Source organism: Nerophis ophidion, linkage group LG25, assembly GCF_033978795.1.
Source record: "Nerophis ophidion isolate RoL-2023_Sa linkage group LG25, RoL_Noph_v1.0, whole genome shotgun sequence".
NCBI classification, from domain to species: domain Eukaryota; kingdom Metazoa; phylum Chordata; class Actinopteri; order Syngnathiformes; family Syngnathidae; genus Nerophis; species Nerophis ophidion.
Window position 1 is genome coordinate 19,426,876 of NC_084635.1, and position 17,345 is coordinate 19,444,220.

General features: G+C 39.0%; 1 protein-coding gene across 1 annotated transcript in view; it reads left to right on the forward strand.

Annotated features, from left to right (window-relative positions):
- Positions 1-17,345, forward strand: part of fam189a1 (family with sequence similarity 189 member A1) — a 310,122-nt gene that overhangs the window by 266,357 nt on the left and 26,420 nt on the right. Inside the window, exons 5-6 of the mRNA XM_061887340.1 lie at positions 8,725-8,832; positions 12,347-12,507. Coding sequence (XP_061743324.1) covers positions 8,725-8,832; positions 12,347-12,507 — 269 coding nt within the window. The remainder of the gene's footprint in view (positions 1-8,724; positions 8,833-12,346; positions 12,508-17,345) is intronic.

A 17,345-nucleotide genomic window follows, 5' to 3' on the forward strand; every position in this document is an offset into this window, starting at 1 on the left:
CACAATATGTTACTGCATACGTCAGCAGCTAAAGTAGGAGCCTTTGTTTACTTACTACTAAAAGACAAGTTGTCTCGTATGTTCACTACTTTATTTAAGGACAAATTGGCATTAAGAAACATATGTTTAATCTACCCTAAGATTTTTTTGTTAAAATAAAGCCAATAATGCAATTTTTTTTGTGGTTTCCTTTATTTAGAAAAGTATCGACAAATATCGAATTACATAAAGTAAACCCTAATATATATGTATGTATGTGTATGTGTGTATATATATATATATATATATGTGTGTATATATATATATGTGTATATATATATGCATATATATATATATACATATATATATATGCATATATATATATATATATGTATATATATGTATGTATATATATGTATATGTATGTATATATGTATATATATGTATGTATGTATATATATGCATATATATATATATATATATATACATACACACACATATATATATGTGCAAACGTTTGTATATACATATATATAAATAAATATATATATATTAACGCAGTGAGTTTGAGTTTGATCCCGGTGATCAGCTGTTTAGCATTTTTACCTCAAACATGGCTAAGTCGTCTGTTAGAAGTTACCGCAGTAGTAAACAGTAGGGAAGCAACAACGCTTAGTATTATCCTGCAGGGAAAAATCCATCTTTATTGACCATGATCCCTGTGTGTCTGTGAATGTGTGTGTGTTTGTATGAATGTGTGTGTTTGTGTCCGTGTGTGCAAAACTTCCCGTTCCACCGTCACGGAAGTGAGACTCCTAACGAGATAATTATTGTTCAATCTGCGTTGGGCCTCTTCTCCCTTTCACAGCTGGAAGTGCAGCCCAGAATAAATAATAGATAAATAAATAAATAAATATGACTAACAATGATTCGAAACGCAACATTGAGGAGGCGCAGCGGCTTCAGTGAGACTTTAATCCTACGCTAAAAGCAGACTGTCTTTGTGACTGAATTATTATAATAGTCTCAACTGGCAGAATAAACTAATAGTTTTTGTTCAAATCATTTTTTAGTTTATGGATAAAAATCATTTTGTCTCTGAAATAATCATTACATTTATTTTATGGTACCTCAAATTCAAACTGCACTTTAATGTACTTTTACTAAAAATAAAGTAAAATATTTGAGGAAAAAAACAATTCCTCCACATTCTCTCCGTTTGCCAAAGCACTGGTGAGAAGCACTGTTGTATACAAGTAGCTAAAGGAAACAAATAATAATTTAGCATTTGAAAGAGTTGTTTAGTAAATGTTAACTTGAAATAAAAGTCTTATAGTATTGAGTGCACCGATTATACTTTGTTTACTGCAGGATATTTGTGTCGACAGGCAAAAAAAAAACATAAGAACGTTGAGAGGAAAAAAGTTGTTCTTTACCACCACAAAATGTACCAAAAAAGAAGCAAAACCTTGGCCCTTAGACCAACTACGGACTGTAGCAGGGGTTACCATGGGACGGCGTGGCGCAGTGGGAGAGTGGCCGTGCGCAACCAGAGGGTCCCTGGTTCAAATCCCACCTAGTACCAACTTCGTCACGTCCGTTGTGTCCTGAGCAAGACACTTCACCCTTGCTCCTGATGGGTGCTGGTTGGCGCCTTGCATGGCAGCTCCCTCCATCAGTGTGTGAATGTGTGTGTGAATGGGTAAATGTGGAAGTAGTGTCAAAGCGCTTTGAGTACCTTGAAGGTAGAAAAACGCTATATAAGTACAACCCATTTATCATTTACCTGTACAGCTGCAAATCTACTAAGCACAAACATAGATATCAATTAAATGACTGTTTTCAGCTGTTAGCATATATTACCTTAGTCAAACGTGGTTGAAATGTCTGTTACAAGATACTGCAGTAGTAAATAATAGGGATGTGATGGTACTCGCTATAATTCTGTATAATCCGCTTTAACAAAATAAATTATTGACAATAATCGAGATCATATTTTATGAAATGTGTGAATGTGAGTGTGAATGTTGTCCGTCTATACGTGTTAGCCCTGCGATTTATATATGTATGTATATATATATATATATATATATATACCAAAAGATAGCCCGGTCCCCTGCCTTATTCTTTTAACCCAATTTGACCCCGAGTCAAATTGGGGACCCGTAGACTTCAATGGCGGACTCGTGCATAGCACTTCAGGTAAAACGTAACCATATATGGAGATGTTCGCTGACTTCACCAGTGGGAAAAAATGTCACAAGTGGGGCAAATTTCAAACGGCTCGTTTGGAGGAAGTATAAAGGAGGGCAATATTTAATAATTATCACTGCCATGCCTCCATGGTTTAGTTTCACATGTTTAGGACTTATGCAGATCCCGAATACACAAAAACAGGTAGCAGTAGTTTAGAAAAGAAAAGTTGGCAGTTTGCACGTACATTTCAGACAGTTTGAAATGTGATATTTCATGAAAGTGTGTTACAAGCCTAACCAGGTTGTCAAACCTCGGTTCCTATTCTTCTTATTTCTCTAGCCAAACACAAGTACTTTAAACGAGCAACCAATGGCCATTTTTGGTTATGTCGACAAAGGCTTATGTCGATGTTAGTCAGCTCATCAGATATGTCGACTTCGTGTGTTCCATTGTAAAGGCACACCATAACTTTATTTCAACATTTCTCAAGAACACTAATTTTCTACATGGGAACACATGTGTAATCTACTTTAGTCATACTTGCCAACCCTCCCGATTTTCCCGGGAGACTCACGAATTTCAGTGCCCCTCCCGAAAATCTCCCGGGGCAACCATTCTCCCGGATTTCTCCCTGATTTGGGGCGTGCCTTAAAGGCACTGCCTTGAGCGTCCTCTCTCACCTGAAAAGGAGACTATTATATATGTCTCCGTTATCCATAGGTTTATCTATTGCCTACAAAGTAGGCAGGCATGGAGCTATTTCTCAGCGTGTGTTTATTCCAGCCGGCACGTTAACACACTGACACGCAACATCCAGATTCCCATCTTGCATTGCTTCAAAACTACAGCAAGTAGCAATGTCCAAAAATATAACAGAGACGAAGCAGTAGAACGAAGAACAGACATGTCGATGAAGAGTAAGAAGAAGAAGTACGCTTGCAAGTTCCAAAATGATTGGAAAAAATAATTTCTGTTCATCCAGGACAGCTCGAAGGGGATGGGGTATGCTGTCTGCAAATTTTGTAGATCAGACTTTTCCATTGAACACGGTGGCCGAACGGATACACTCATTCATGAACATGAACGAATTATATATATATAGAAAATATATACACCTCCTCACCTCAACCTCCATCTCTCGACTTGGGAGGTCTCAAGGTTGGCAAGTATGACTTTAGTCAGTGAAAATGTTTCAAGTTTTGCCAGTCAAAGATGACTTTTGGAGGAAGTGAAGAATGGCAGCAGCCTTTGTCTTACCCCAAGTGACAAACATCTTAGTCTGCAGGACATAACTGGTCTCACTGGACTGCAGGTGCATGATCTTAGTAGATTATCTTGACTGTAGTGTCCACAGGAATGACATACAATCTGGGCTACTGGGACTTTATTGGATAATGGCAATCCTTCCCATTTATTTGAGGTCCCTGATTGATTATAAAACATTGATAACCAAATAAAAGACTCCTCAGGATGAAGCATGCTTAAGGAAAGAGGAAAGATCAAGCACATTCATCATCTTGATCATAGCCCATTCAAAAGCGATTGAAATTGGGGCAATAAACCTTTATTAAGAGCCGAAGTAGTCATCGGTTTTGAGTTATCTCTAACCAGAAGCTGTCACGTTCTCCACCCCTGGGCTTTCGGCACTTCAGTGTGGGTGTGCCCCTGCTGCTGGTAGTCATGATCTCTTGGTAGCTGACATGCAATATTCTTCGACCAGTGCTAAGATGGTGCTTTTTTTAATGATATAGAGGGGATTAATGTGGCTTTGTTGTGAGCATTGTTTTTGGAGTTAGCATTTCAACAGATGGCTAAAAAAAAAGCCTTATTCTTGAATTTGTTTGACGATGAAAAAGTTACTGCTTTTAACATCAACTGAAACGTACAAGCGATAAAAGTAAATGGATGGATATATATATATATATATATATGTATATATATATATATATATATATATATATATATATATATATATATATATATATATATATATATATACATGTGTTGCGATCTGCTGCTCGGATCTTTACATGTTTGTTTTTTCATTCTCCCCTTTATTTCCGGTTTTTGTCCATCACTATGGTTACACATCAGTCCAACTGTTAGTCTCGCCCCGCACACCTGCTACTAATTTTCACCCTCCTATTTAAGCTCACCTTTTCTGTTTACTCATTCTCGGATCCTAATTTGCCCACGCGTAACAGTGACGACTCTCATCATTCCATGTATGTATTTTCTCGCTAGCTCTCACGCTAAGCCACTTTATTTTCCAGCTTTCATGCTGAATGTTTTTGTTTACTCTTTTGTGTCCTTGTACCAAGTTTTAGTTTTCCTTGTGTTTTATCCTAGCTTTCACGCTAGCGTCTTTTGTTTACCTTTTCTCTTTACACCAATGTTTTTGTTCATAGCCTTTTGTTATTAAATAAATACCCTTTATCTTACCTATGCTGTGTTCTGCTTCGACGCATCCACGGGAAAACCACACCGGCATTACCATGCCGAAGAAGAGTCCTCACAATATATATTTATATATATATATATATATATATATACGGTGCTTCCTTGAATTACCACAGGGCATATAGTATGCGCCTGCCTTGAATTACTGCCGGGTCAAACTCGCTTCCCAAAATAATTAGCGCATGCTAAATATTACCGCCTGGTCAAACTCGTGACGTCACGAGTGACACTTCCCCTGTCATCATTTTCAAAATGAAGGAGGCTGATTTATATACCGGTAATTTGAAATCGTATAAAGGGAAGAAGATTAAGAGCTATTCAGTAGGATATAAGGTCCATCACACTCAAATTTTTACTGCATGCCTTTGGTAAGTGCCGGAGTGAGAAGAGGTTTTAAAATAATTAGCGCATGCTTACTTTTACCGCATGCATTTGGTAAGCGCAGGAGTGAGAAGAGGTTTTAAATTAATTAGCGCCCCGGCGGCAATTCAAGGAAATATGGTGTATATATATATATATATATGTATATATATATATATATATATATATATATATATATATATATATATATATATATATATATATATATATAGATATATCTATATATATATATATATATATATATATATATACATATATATATATATACATATATATATATACATATAGATATACATATATATATATATATATATATATATATATATATATATATTTCTTTTTTTTTCTACTGCTTGACCCTTTTGGGGTCGCAGGGGGTGTCTGGAGCCTGTCTCAGCTGCATTCGGGCGGTAGGGGGGTACACCCTGGACAAGTCGCCACCTCATTGCAGGGCCAACACAGATAGACAGACAAAATTCACACTCCCATTCAAACACATGTATGTATATAAATATATGTATATATATATATATATATATATATATATATATGTATATACACGTATATATATATACATATATATATATATATATATACACGTGTATATATATATATTTATATACACGTATATATACATATATATATATACATATGTGTATATATACATACATACACGCATCTATATATATGTAAATATATATATATATATATATATATATATATATACATATATATACATATATACATATATATATATGTATATATCAATCAATCAATCAATGTTTACTTATATAGCCCTAAATCACTAGTGTCTCAAAGGGCTGCACAAACCACAACACAAACCACTACGACATCCTCGGTAGGCCCACATAAGGGCGAGGAAAACTCACACCCAGTGGGACGACATATATATATATATATATATATGTACTGTATATCCATCCATTTTCTACCGCTTATTCCCTTTTTTTTTGGGGTCGCGGGGGGCGCTGGCGCCTATCTCAGTTACAATCGGGCGGAAGGCGGGGTACACCCTGGACAAGTCGCCACCTCATCGCAGGGCCAACACAGATAGACGGACAACATTCACACTCACATTCACACACTAGGGCCAATTTAGTGTTGCCAATCAACCTATCCCCAGGTGCATGTCTTTGGAAGTGGGAGGAAGCCGGAGTACCCGGAGGGAACCCACGCATTCACGGGGAGAACATGCAAACTCCACACAGAAAGATCCCGTATATATATATATATATATATATATATATATATATATATATATATATATATATATATATATGCGTGCACCGGTATATGCTATCCGCGATTGCATTCGAAATAGGAAAGAACACAATACACACTATTACTACGCGGATATAATAAACATTGAATCAATGATTGAAGTGACGAGCTTGCAATCCAAAAAATACCCCGTTTCTGGCCAAGAAGATGTGACGGCCATATAAAGCATATTCAGTCTCTATTTAGCAGAGGGAGGATTCAACAGAGCTGCCTTCAGTGCTAGCAAAAATCCGCTGCTCAGCTAACAAACATAGCATTGGTAAAATGCTTATCTGACGTCACTTGGCAACAGGCTCCGCCTTTTAAAGGCACACACTCGCAATCTGCTCTCATATAAAATGTATAAGCTGCATACGCCAGATATTTGAAAGTTTTTTTTTTTTAAATAACTCATTAATTACTTTCCCTGGTAATTAATTATATTTATTTAGGAGTAATTCCGTCAGTTACTTATTCGGTTAAGTATCGAGTAACTATGATTAAATACTTTTTATAAGTAATATTCAGAACACTCCATACGTCAACAGCCATAGAGGGAACCTTACATACATACATATAAAAAACGGAAAGCAAGCCGAAGGTCGCACGTGAACTTAAAGTACAAACTTAGCGCAGGACTCAAGAACATAGAAACAAGACATGAACCTACGTGCCTGCAGTTTGCAGCAAACAATGACGCCAGACTGAGCGTGGCGAGCAAGGTAAATAAATAGCTCTCTGATTAGTGGTTGACAGCAGCTGAGCGTGGGACCACTAACCAGAGGCAGGTGAACCCAATGAATCCCCATGGCGACCAAAATAAACCCAGGAGTGCACACAACAGGAACTAAGGGAGTCCAAAACTGACATGACCTAACCAAAAACATGATTCGGACCACAGATCATGACAACATAGACATGAATTAAAGATGCATCAGTATTCGATTTATAATTAAATCGTATCCCCTGACTCCTATTTGGATTTGTGAGGTGGCCAAAGATTCTCACTCCTAATATGCAGTCTTTTCACTCTTTTTGAAATGCTATTAAAATGTCTGTCCTCGGTGCTATTCCAAGAGCTAATTTCCATGCAAGTGCTGTTCCTTTTTCTGGGCTGTCCTCCAGGAAATTAATTCATATAGTACAGTTATTAAAGGCCTTCTGAAATTAGATTTTCTTATTCAAACGGGGATAGCAGGTCCATTCTATGTGTCATACTTGATCATTTCGCGATATTGCCATGTTTTTGCTGAAAGGATTTAGTAGAGAACATCCACAATAAAGTTTGCAACTTTTGGTCACTAATAGAAAAGCCCTGCCTTTACCGGAAGTATGTGCGTGTGACGTCACGAGCTGCAGGGCTCCACACATATTCACATTGTTTTTAATGGGAGCCACCAGCAGTAAGAGCAATTCGGACCGAGAAAGCGACAGTTTCCCCATTAATTTGAGCGAGGATGAAAGATTCGTGAATTAGGATATTGATAATGAAGTAATAGAAAGAAAGAAAAAGCGACGGCTCTGGGCGACGGCAGTGTGAGCGTTTCAGATGTAACTAGACACATTTACTAGGGTAATTCTGGAAGAACCCTTATCTGCTTATTGTTTTAATAGTGTTTTAGTGAGATTTTAAAGATTGTAAAGTAAAGATTGTAAAGACATACCTCGAGGTCGAATTGCTGCGGTGAACACAGTGTCTCAGGGAGAAGCCGAGGACCCAAGCTCACAGCTGCTGCAGGACGACGAATAATCCACTGATGTCTTTAGTAAGATATATATCACAATTTCCCCATCCAAAAACATGCTGGTTGATGTAGAGAAAACATGTTCGCTGCTTCACAACAGACAAAGAAACACCGGCTGTATCTCGGTGCTAAAGGCAGCTGTAATACACCGCTTTCCACCAACAGCATTCTTATTCATAGTCTCCATTATTAAATGAACAAATTGCAAAAGATTCAGCAACACAGATGTCCAAAATACTGTGTAATTATCCCATGAACAGAGACGACTTTTAGCTGTGTTTCGTGCAGCGCTAATATTTCCTAACAATCCGTGACGTCACGCGTATGCGTCATCATTCCGCGATGTTTTCAACAAGAAACTCGCGGGAAATTTAAAATTGCAATTTAGTAAACTAAAAAGGCCGTATTGGCATGTGTTGCAATGTGAATAGTTCATCATTGATATATAAACTATCAGACTGCGTGGTCGGTAATAGTGGGTTTCAGTAGGCCTTTAATGGCGTGCGTGCGTGCGTGCGTGCGTGCGTGCGTGCGTGTGGTTTAATCTGACCCCACACAGCTTGCATTGTCCATGTTTTATTTTGCACAGCTTTTTTGGCCTCCACAATTATTGCCTCTTATTTGTGTTAGTTTTTGTCCCTGATTGCCAAATAGTTGTTCTACTACGTCCCCTCTCTCACAGGAGCTGCTGTTCAGCGTGTGCGCTCTCAACGTCATCTCCACCATCGTCTGTGCCCTCGCCACAGCCATGTGCTGCATGCAAATTGTCTCCACCGATGTGCTGCAGATGGTGAGTGTAGACAATAATAAATGGGTACTTCTTTTTTTTGTTTTTGTTTTTCTTTCAGTGGGGGAATAAGTAAAGACTCGGAAGATCCCTATCAACTTGGAAAGGAATTATACAATGTGCTTCATAAACTCTGTCCCAAGCCTGTGAAGATATTATTGTTTTACGTTTCTGCAAAAGTCAGTCAAGGACAGTTCAGTTGCCGCAGGACTCTGTTGTATTTTCAGTGGCATCCCCCGGTATTAAAAAAAAAAAGAAGCTTAAACACTCTGCATTTGTTCCACAAAAGTGCATTATTCTCAGAGTGAACCATTTTTGTCATTTTATGTGGAGCAATGAAACTATTAGCTGCTTAATACCGCACGCCAGGAGGGAAATTAACATGGCCAAGCTCCCTTTGTTGTTCACGCCAAAAATAGTTATATCATTCCAGTGCACGGATAAAAAGGTGCAGCAATGTCTTACACTGTACATGCATTACTGTCAGGACTTGGAATAAGGAGTGGACTTAGATGCAGAGATGAGGTTCTAATAAAGCTTTTATTTTGAAACCACTTTTTAACCTCCGGAGCCAGAGTATGACGCACTTAATGAATAACAAAAAGGTCCACGGAAATAATTCCGGAAAAAGATAAACCTAAAATCATTCCAAAAAGTAGGAGGAAAAAACTAACAAAAGGACGATCTATTATTAAAGTCGTATCTACTATAAAAAGTAACACAAAGCGCTCCAACAAGAGGAAGAACAAAAAAGGATATAACTTAATACTTAATAAGGATAAACAAAAAATCACTCAATCTATGAGGAAGAAACGGAATTTAGAAAAATACAAAAACTCACCGAATAGGTTGGACTAAGGTTAGAATAACAAAGGTTGCTCAAAGGAGGGAAAAAGTACAATTCAAAATTACCGCAAATCGAATTTTTGTTCTAAGAAAGTAAACGTGGGAAGAAGCAAGGCATGGATACCAACATGGACATGGACATGGACGCTAGATAGACACGAAAGCTCGAGAGAATCTGGCACAGAACAAGGGGAGGCAGGAGCTTAAATGGAACATGAGGGTAATGGGAAACAGGTAGAAACAATCAAGGGTCAGGGATGATGTCAGACTGGTGAGACAAGAGGAAGGGCCCTGGATCTGAAACAAGAGGAATTGCTTTTCAAAATAAAACATGTAAATCACAAGACAGAAAAACCAAGAAATACATTCCTCACCGCGGTGTGACAATTACCTGCTAATACTATTCATTTGGTGTGCTCGTTGAAATAAGACGAAATATCAGGTATCTGATTGAATATCAGGAAAAAGTTTTATATTTTTGGTCGCTCATTTTATTAAACATAGATTAAGATTTTTATGTTAGAAGATACATCATATCGCCAAAGGTATTTGGCCACCTGCCTTGAAGGGGCCCTCTCCAAACTGTTCCCACAAGATTGGGAGCATGGAATTGTCCAAAATGTTTTTGGTATACTGGAGCATTCAAAGTTCCTTTCACTGGAACTAAGGCGCCAAGCCCAACTCCTGAAAAACAACCCCACAACATAATTCCTCCTCCACCAACTTTCACACTCGGCACGTTGGGAGCAAGGAATTGTCCAAAATGTTTTTGGTATACTGGAGCATTCAAAGTTCCTTTCACTGGAACTAAGGCGCCGAGCCCAACTCCTGAAAAACAAGCCCACAGCATAATTCCTCCTCCACCAACTTTCACACTCGGCAAGTTGGGAGCATGAAATTGTCCAAAATGTTTTTGGTATACTGGAGCATTCAAAGTTCCTTTCACTGGAACTAAGGCGCCAAGCCCGACTCCTGAAAAACAACCCCACAGCATAATTCCTCCTCCACCAACTTTCACACTCGGCACGTTGGGAGCATGGAATTGTCCAAAATGTTTTTGGTATACTGGAGCATTCAAAGTTCCTTTCACTGGAACTAAGGCGCCAAGCCCAACTCCTGAAAAACAACCCCACAACATAATTCCTCCTTTCACACTTGGCACAATACAGTTCAAAATGTGCCGTTCTCCTGGCAACCTCCTAACCATTCGATTGCCAGATGGGAAAGCATGACTCACATACTTGCCAGCCCTCCCGATTTTTCCGGGAGACTCACGAAATTGGGCAACACGGTGGTACAGGATGCAACTTAGTATTCTTCTTCCTCTAATCACGACAAGTTGAGTTTTTACCAAAATGGATACATGGATGATACAGCAGAGGATTGGGAGAATGTCATGTGGTCAGATGAAACCAAAATATAAACTTTTTGAGTTTGTTTGGAGGAAGAATAATACTGAGTTGCATCCCAAGAACACCATAACTACTGTGAATCATGGGGGTGGAAACATCATGCTTTGTGGCTGTTTTTCTGCTAAGGGGACAGGACGATTGATCCGTGTTAAGGAAAGAATGAATGGGGCCATGTATCGTGAGATTTTGAGCCAAAACCTCCTTCCATCAGTGAGAGCTTTGAATGGTTGACCAAATACTTATTTTCCACCATAATTTACAAATAAATTATTTAAAATTCCTACAATGTGAATTCCTGGATTTTTTTTTCACATTCTGTCTCTCATAGTTGAAGTGTACCTATAATGTAAATTCCAGACATCTGTCATAATTTTAAGTGGGAGAACTTGCACAATCGGTGGCTGACTAAATACTTTTTTGCCCCACTGTATATTGTTTGTTTTTCAAAATTCAACACATAACTTAATATTTCCATTTTAGAGTTTATTCATTCAAGTATAACATTTTTGGCCCTAATTTATCCCCATAAAATTAACTGCTAATGTCTTAAAAATATTTAGAAAACATTATTGAAGTGGTTGTAAATCAATTTGTATTATTCTTAATTGATTCAATAAAAATAAAATTGACTTTGATCGGGGGAAAAAATGATGATAAAACAAATGGGCTGATTGTGAGTAGACTCACTTATAAAAGTCTGATTTGATATCCACTGTTAAGATATAGCACAGTGGTTCCTAAACTCAGAGAAAAATACCAACATAATGACCAACATCAAAATACAGTAGCAAAGTAGGCCTAATATTTATTAAAAGGCAATTTTTTGTTTAACAAATATATTTTTGGCCTCCTGCGATGAGATGGCAACTTGTCCATGGTGTAATCCGCCTTCCGCCGGATTTTAGATGAGATAGGCACCGGCGACCCCAAAGGGAATAAGCGGTAGAAAATGGATGGATGGATGGATTTTTGGCCTCTGTAAAATAACATACAGTTTAACATAAATAACACTATTTGATTATTTGGGTTTACCACTAGATAGAGCCTGTGTACTTTACCACAGTTTGAGAATTACTGTTATAGCAGCCCCTCAGAGGGAAAATGTGTGAAATGTTCTTGCATCTTGATCACTGAACCAAGAGCAAAAGCGCAAAAGAAACATTAAGAACGCAGGGAGATGCTGCAGGCACTTTAAGGTTTGAAATAATAAACAAGAGATTTTGCAATGACAACGTGTCTCGTTTAATGATGTGTTTCAGTTTATGCCACACCGAACACGAGCTCTGAATGCTGACTGTGTGACTCCCCATGGAACCATCATCCACCAAACACTGGACTTTGATGAGTTTATTCCTCCCATTCCCCCACCACCTTATTACCCCCCGGAGTACACCTGCACACCCTCGATGGATGGGCTGAGGTGAGAAGCAAATACTTCTTATCAGTATCACAGTCTTTTTATTGCATACAAACTGTTCCCAAACAATGTAATATTATATATATTTTAATGTTATTATTATTACTATTAACTCGAGCCTCTTTGAGTGAAGTGTGCATGATCTTCCTCGTTTTATGTGTGGGTTTACTCTCGATACTCTTTAATTGTCATTTACAACATTCATCCTGGGCGGAAGCTGCATGTTACGTACACGTTTTTCCATTCACCTCAGTGATGGAGGAATAATGTTTGTACAGGGGAACCCGTTTTTGTCGACACAAGCGGTTGTCGACGTAAGGAAAATCATAACTACCCATTGCTTGCTTGCTTGCTTTTGAGTTTGGCCGGAGACAAAAGGGATAGTTTGTTGGCATATTTTTCCTCCATTTACCAACTAGTTGTACCATAACAACGCCCATCGGTAATAACAGACTGGATAAAATAAATAAATAAATAGGTAGCAGTGCTAAATAAAAAAGTTAAAGTACCTCTGATAGTCACATGCACACTAGGTGTGGTGAAATTAGTCCTCTGCATTTGACCCATCCCCTTGCTCACCCCCTGGGAGGTGAGGGGAGCAGTGAGCAGCAGCGGTGGCCGCGCCCGGGAATCATTTGTTGATGATTTAACCCCCAATTCCAACCCCTGATGCTAAGTGCCAAGCAGGGGGGTAATAGGTCCCATTTTTGTAGTCTTTAGTATGACTCGGTTTGAACTCTCAACCTACCGATCTCAGGGCGGACACTCTAACCACTAGCCCACTGAGTAGGTGAATGAATAGAGACTCAACAAACCTGCAACAAATACTTGAAAGCAATATTGTGCATGTCATGTCTTGCAAGTAATGTTACCAACTGATTTAAAAAAAAAGATGTTTTGATAACCTTAACAAGATGTGACAGTGTTGTAACGTTACAGTGGGAGAAGGAGGCAGGGACGTCGTTAGCTTGCAGCGTGTTTATTGAAATATAAAAACATATGTGAAGTGTGATTGAACCAAATGTATACGGTGTGACTATGTGTAGCAAGGATATGGGGAGTGTTATCAGGTGTGTTATGTCTTGACTAAGGGGAGGTGACGGCAAACAGACACCAGAGGTTTTAATGTTAAATTATTTATTTTATATATATATATATATATATATATATATATATATATATACATATATATATATATATATAATAACAATAATAAACAAGGCTAACTAATAAACTAAGGAAATGAAGTGTGACAAAACTCAAAAGTGTGTATGGTGTAAGACTATGTGTATTTAACTGAAGTGTGTGTTACCAAAGTGTTGAACGAGATACGAGGAACGAGGCAGTCCATGGGGCAGGCAGGTTATCCGGGGCGAGAGAGAGGCGTCAGAGTCCAGGGACGAGCGAGGAGTCGAGGAACGAGGGAGGCAGTCGAGATCCAGGGCAACGGAAGGAAAACACTGCTGAAACACGGGAGAAGACGAGGGACAAAATCAAGCCATGGAGAGGAAACAAAGATAGAGCAAACAGCCTGTCGCTTACGGCACATCCGAAAAACTAAGTTCCAGCGCCGATCCTATGGTCCATTGGTCCTTTATTCAGCACACCCTCATCAGTCCCAGGTGTCCAGATTGTCTGATCGTCTGCAGGCTTGTAGCTGCGTGGGCGTCCTGCTCCCAGCGCGAGCAGGGGCGTGTCCCAACTTGCTGTCAGCGCATCCTGCGGGTGCTCTCGCAGAGGAGGGAGACGCAGACTGCGTGTGCGCCGTAACAAGGTTGTGTTGAAGGTCCGTGTTGAGATCAGTGCAGAAATCCAGGAAAGGGCAAGGCAGGCTCGGAGGTCCAGGGACAGGCAAGGGGTCAGGGGCTGGAGCGAGGCGTCGTGGTCCAAAAGCAGGCGTGAGTTCGAGATCCATGAAGGCAGCAGAGAGTCCAGAGGGGATCCAGGGAGAAGAGACACAGTTCAAAACCAGGGGATGACGAAGGGTTGCTGGATGACGACACAGGACAAGACACAGTGAGCACGCCGGAGGGGAAACACAAAGAGCGAGGAAGCACATGAGAAAGGAAGAAGCGAGTGACCTGAGAGGCTTACTGTAAAGGTACAAGTAGCTACATTCTGGCACTGGAATGCAGGACACGCCGGCTTATGAAGGCAGGAGACTCAGCAGCGTCAGGTGTGTTGGTTGCAGAATGACGCCCAGGAGCGCACAGCAGAGTGAGAGGCGGCAGGTGTTTGAACCGTAACAAGTGTGCTCAGGGCATTTTATGACGTTTCTTAATTAGATTATGTGATACGGTATGATTTTATTGCATGATTTTTGTATCCCTTTAATTTAGGTAGCCAGGGACTGCAGATGGAAATGAGCTATTTAGCTATAATCTGGTACAGAACGTATCTGTCTTTGAGCTTAATGTTTCTGTGCAGTGTCTCTTCAAATAAAGACTAAACTAGATCCAACACAGCACACACATTTTGCCACAGCGACACAAAACTTCTTCATTATCCAACAATCACAGTCAGGGGAATCAAGGTGCATTCACGAACCCCGAAATTATGAATATCAACAATAACACTCGAGCAGGTTGTACGTATGACAGTGTGTTGATGATTGGTTTTGGGGATAGGTTGATTGGCAACACTAAATTGGCCCTAGTGTGTGAATGTGAGTGTGAATGTTGTCTGTCTATCTGTGTTGACACTGTGATGAGGTGGTGACTAGTCCAGGGTGTACACCGCCTTCCGCCCAAATGCAGCTGAGTTAGGCTCCAGCACCCCCCACCACCCCGAAAAGGACAAGTAGTAGAAAATGGATGGATGGAGTGTTGAATGTATTGCAAAAGCCCCGTGCACGCCGCACACCAAATCTGACTTTTTTTACCCCAAGTGACACATATCGGATATTTTTTTTGCCAGTCTGAAAACTCCAAAATGTTTCAAATCTGATCTTTTTGCATGAGATTTGGGTCACATCAGTAGTTAGTCCAAATCCATTTGGGATCTGAATTTTTCAAATGTGAATGGATTCTAAGCAGCAATGCCACTTGTTTGGGACTTTTATGCAGTCTTTGGTCAAGCTGTGTCATGCGCAGGAAAAGACTGAAGAGGACATGTCATCACAACATCCGGTTTGGTCAGCGGTCTTTTGGTTATCAATGTCTTTTTTTCAGAGGCTGAATTTGGCGTGCATCACCAGTCAACAGTGAGCAAATAATAGGCTACATGTAATTGTAGACACGGCACCAGAGCCAAGCGTGCAGGTTCAACAAGGTTTTCATAATAATGTTTTTTCAACAAAAGTTTTCTCTCTTATTAGAATGTGACTTTTCAGTCACGTCCGTATCCTCTCTCCCTTCCTGCTCCCGGCCGCTTACTGTTAAAGAAAACAGATGATTAGATTAACACATACCACCTGTGAAATCTAATCACCTGCCAGCTGTGTCTCGCCGTCAGCACTGCCACGCCCCCGTCTGATGGTGCTCTGTCCTCAACACCATGGACAGAGGCGGTGACGTTTTTTCCTGCAGGCAGTGCTGACTACATCTCCCTCCACAGTAATATATTAAGATGTATGTATGTTTTGATTTCTAAGAAACAGCGATTGTTAAAGGACCGGAAATTACGTGTATGCTATGTGACGTATTTGCCTAAATGTTACTTACATTGCGTAAGTTGTTCACGTAAGTAAGTTGAAAAATAACGCTATCGTAGAACCACAGTGATGTCCGTGTCCGATGTATCCTCTTATTAACAGCCATAAAAAGATTGGAACCCTCCCAAATATATTACAATCTATATTTTCATTCATATTTTATATTACTTAAATGTGTTTTCACATTTAAAAAAAACACATGTCAGGCTTGTCACTGACAGTTTGGTTATGTTTGGGTTTTCCTCTGTGTTTGTGTTTATTTCCTGTTAGCGCTTTTATTTTGGTTCCATTTCCTGAGCGCTCGTTTCCCTCACCTGTCCCTGATTGGCAGCCTGGCACACCTGGTTGCAATTGCCAATCAGGCTACTATTTATGCCTGTCACGCCCTCCAGTGAGGGCTTGATGGTATAATGTAGACCAGGGGTCACCAACGCGGTGCCCGCGGGCACCAGGTAGCCCGCTGGCCTGTACTAAAAATAGCTCAAATAGCAGCACTTACCAGTGAGCTGCCTCTATTTTTTTTTTATTTCATTTATTTACTAGCAAGCTGTTCTCGCTTTGCTCGACATTTTTACGTCTAAGAGAGACAAAACTCAAAAAGAATTTGAAAATCCAAGAAAATATTTTAACTACTTGGTCTTCACTTGTTTAAATAAACTCATTTATTTTTTTACTTTGCGTCTTATAACTTTCAGAAAGACAATTTTAGAGAAAAAATGCAACCTTAAAAATGATTTTAGTATTTTTAAACACATATACCTTTTTACCTTTTATATTCCTTCCTCTTCTTTTCTGACAATTTAAATCAATGTTCAAGTGTTTTTTTTTTATTGTAAAGAATAATAAATACATTTTAATTTAATTCTTCATTTTAGCTTCTGTTTTTTCGACAAAGAATATTTGTGAAATATTTCTTCAAACTTATGATTAAAATAAAATAAAAAATATTCTGGCAAATCTAGAAAATCTGTACAATCAAATTTAAATGTTATTTCAAAGTCTTTTGAATTTCTTTTAAAATGTTTGTTGTGGAAAATCTAGAAGAAATAATGATTTGTCTTTGTTAGAAATATAGCTTGGTCCAATTTGTTATATATTCTAACAAAGTGCAGATTAGATTTTAACCTATTTTAAACATGTCATCAAAATTTTAAAATTAATCTTAATCAGGAAAAATTACTAATGATGT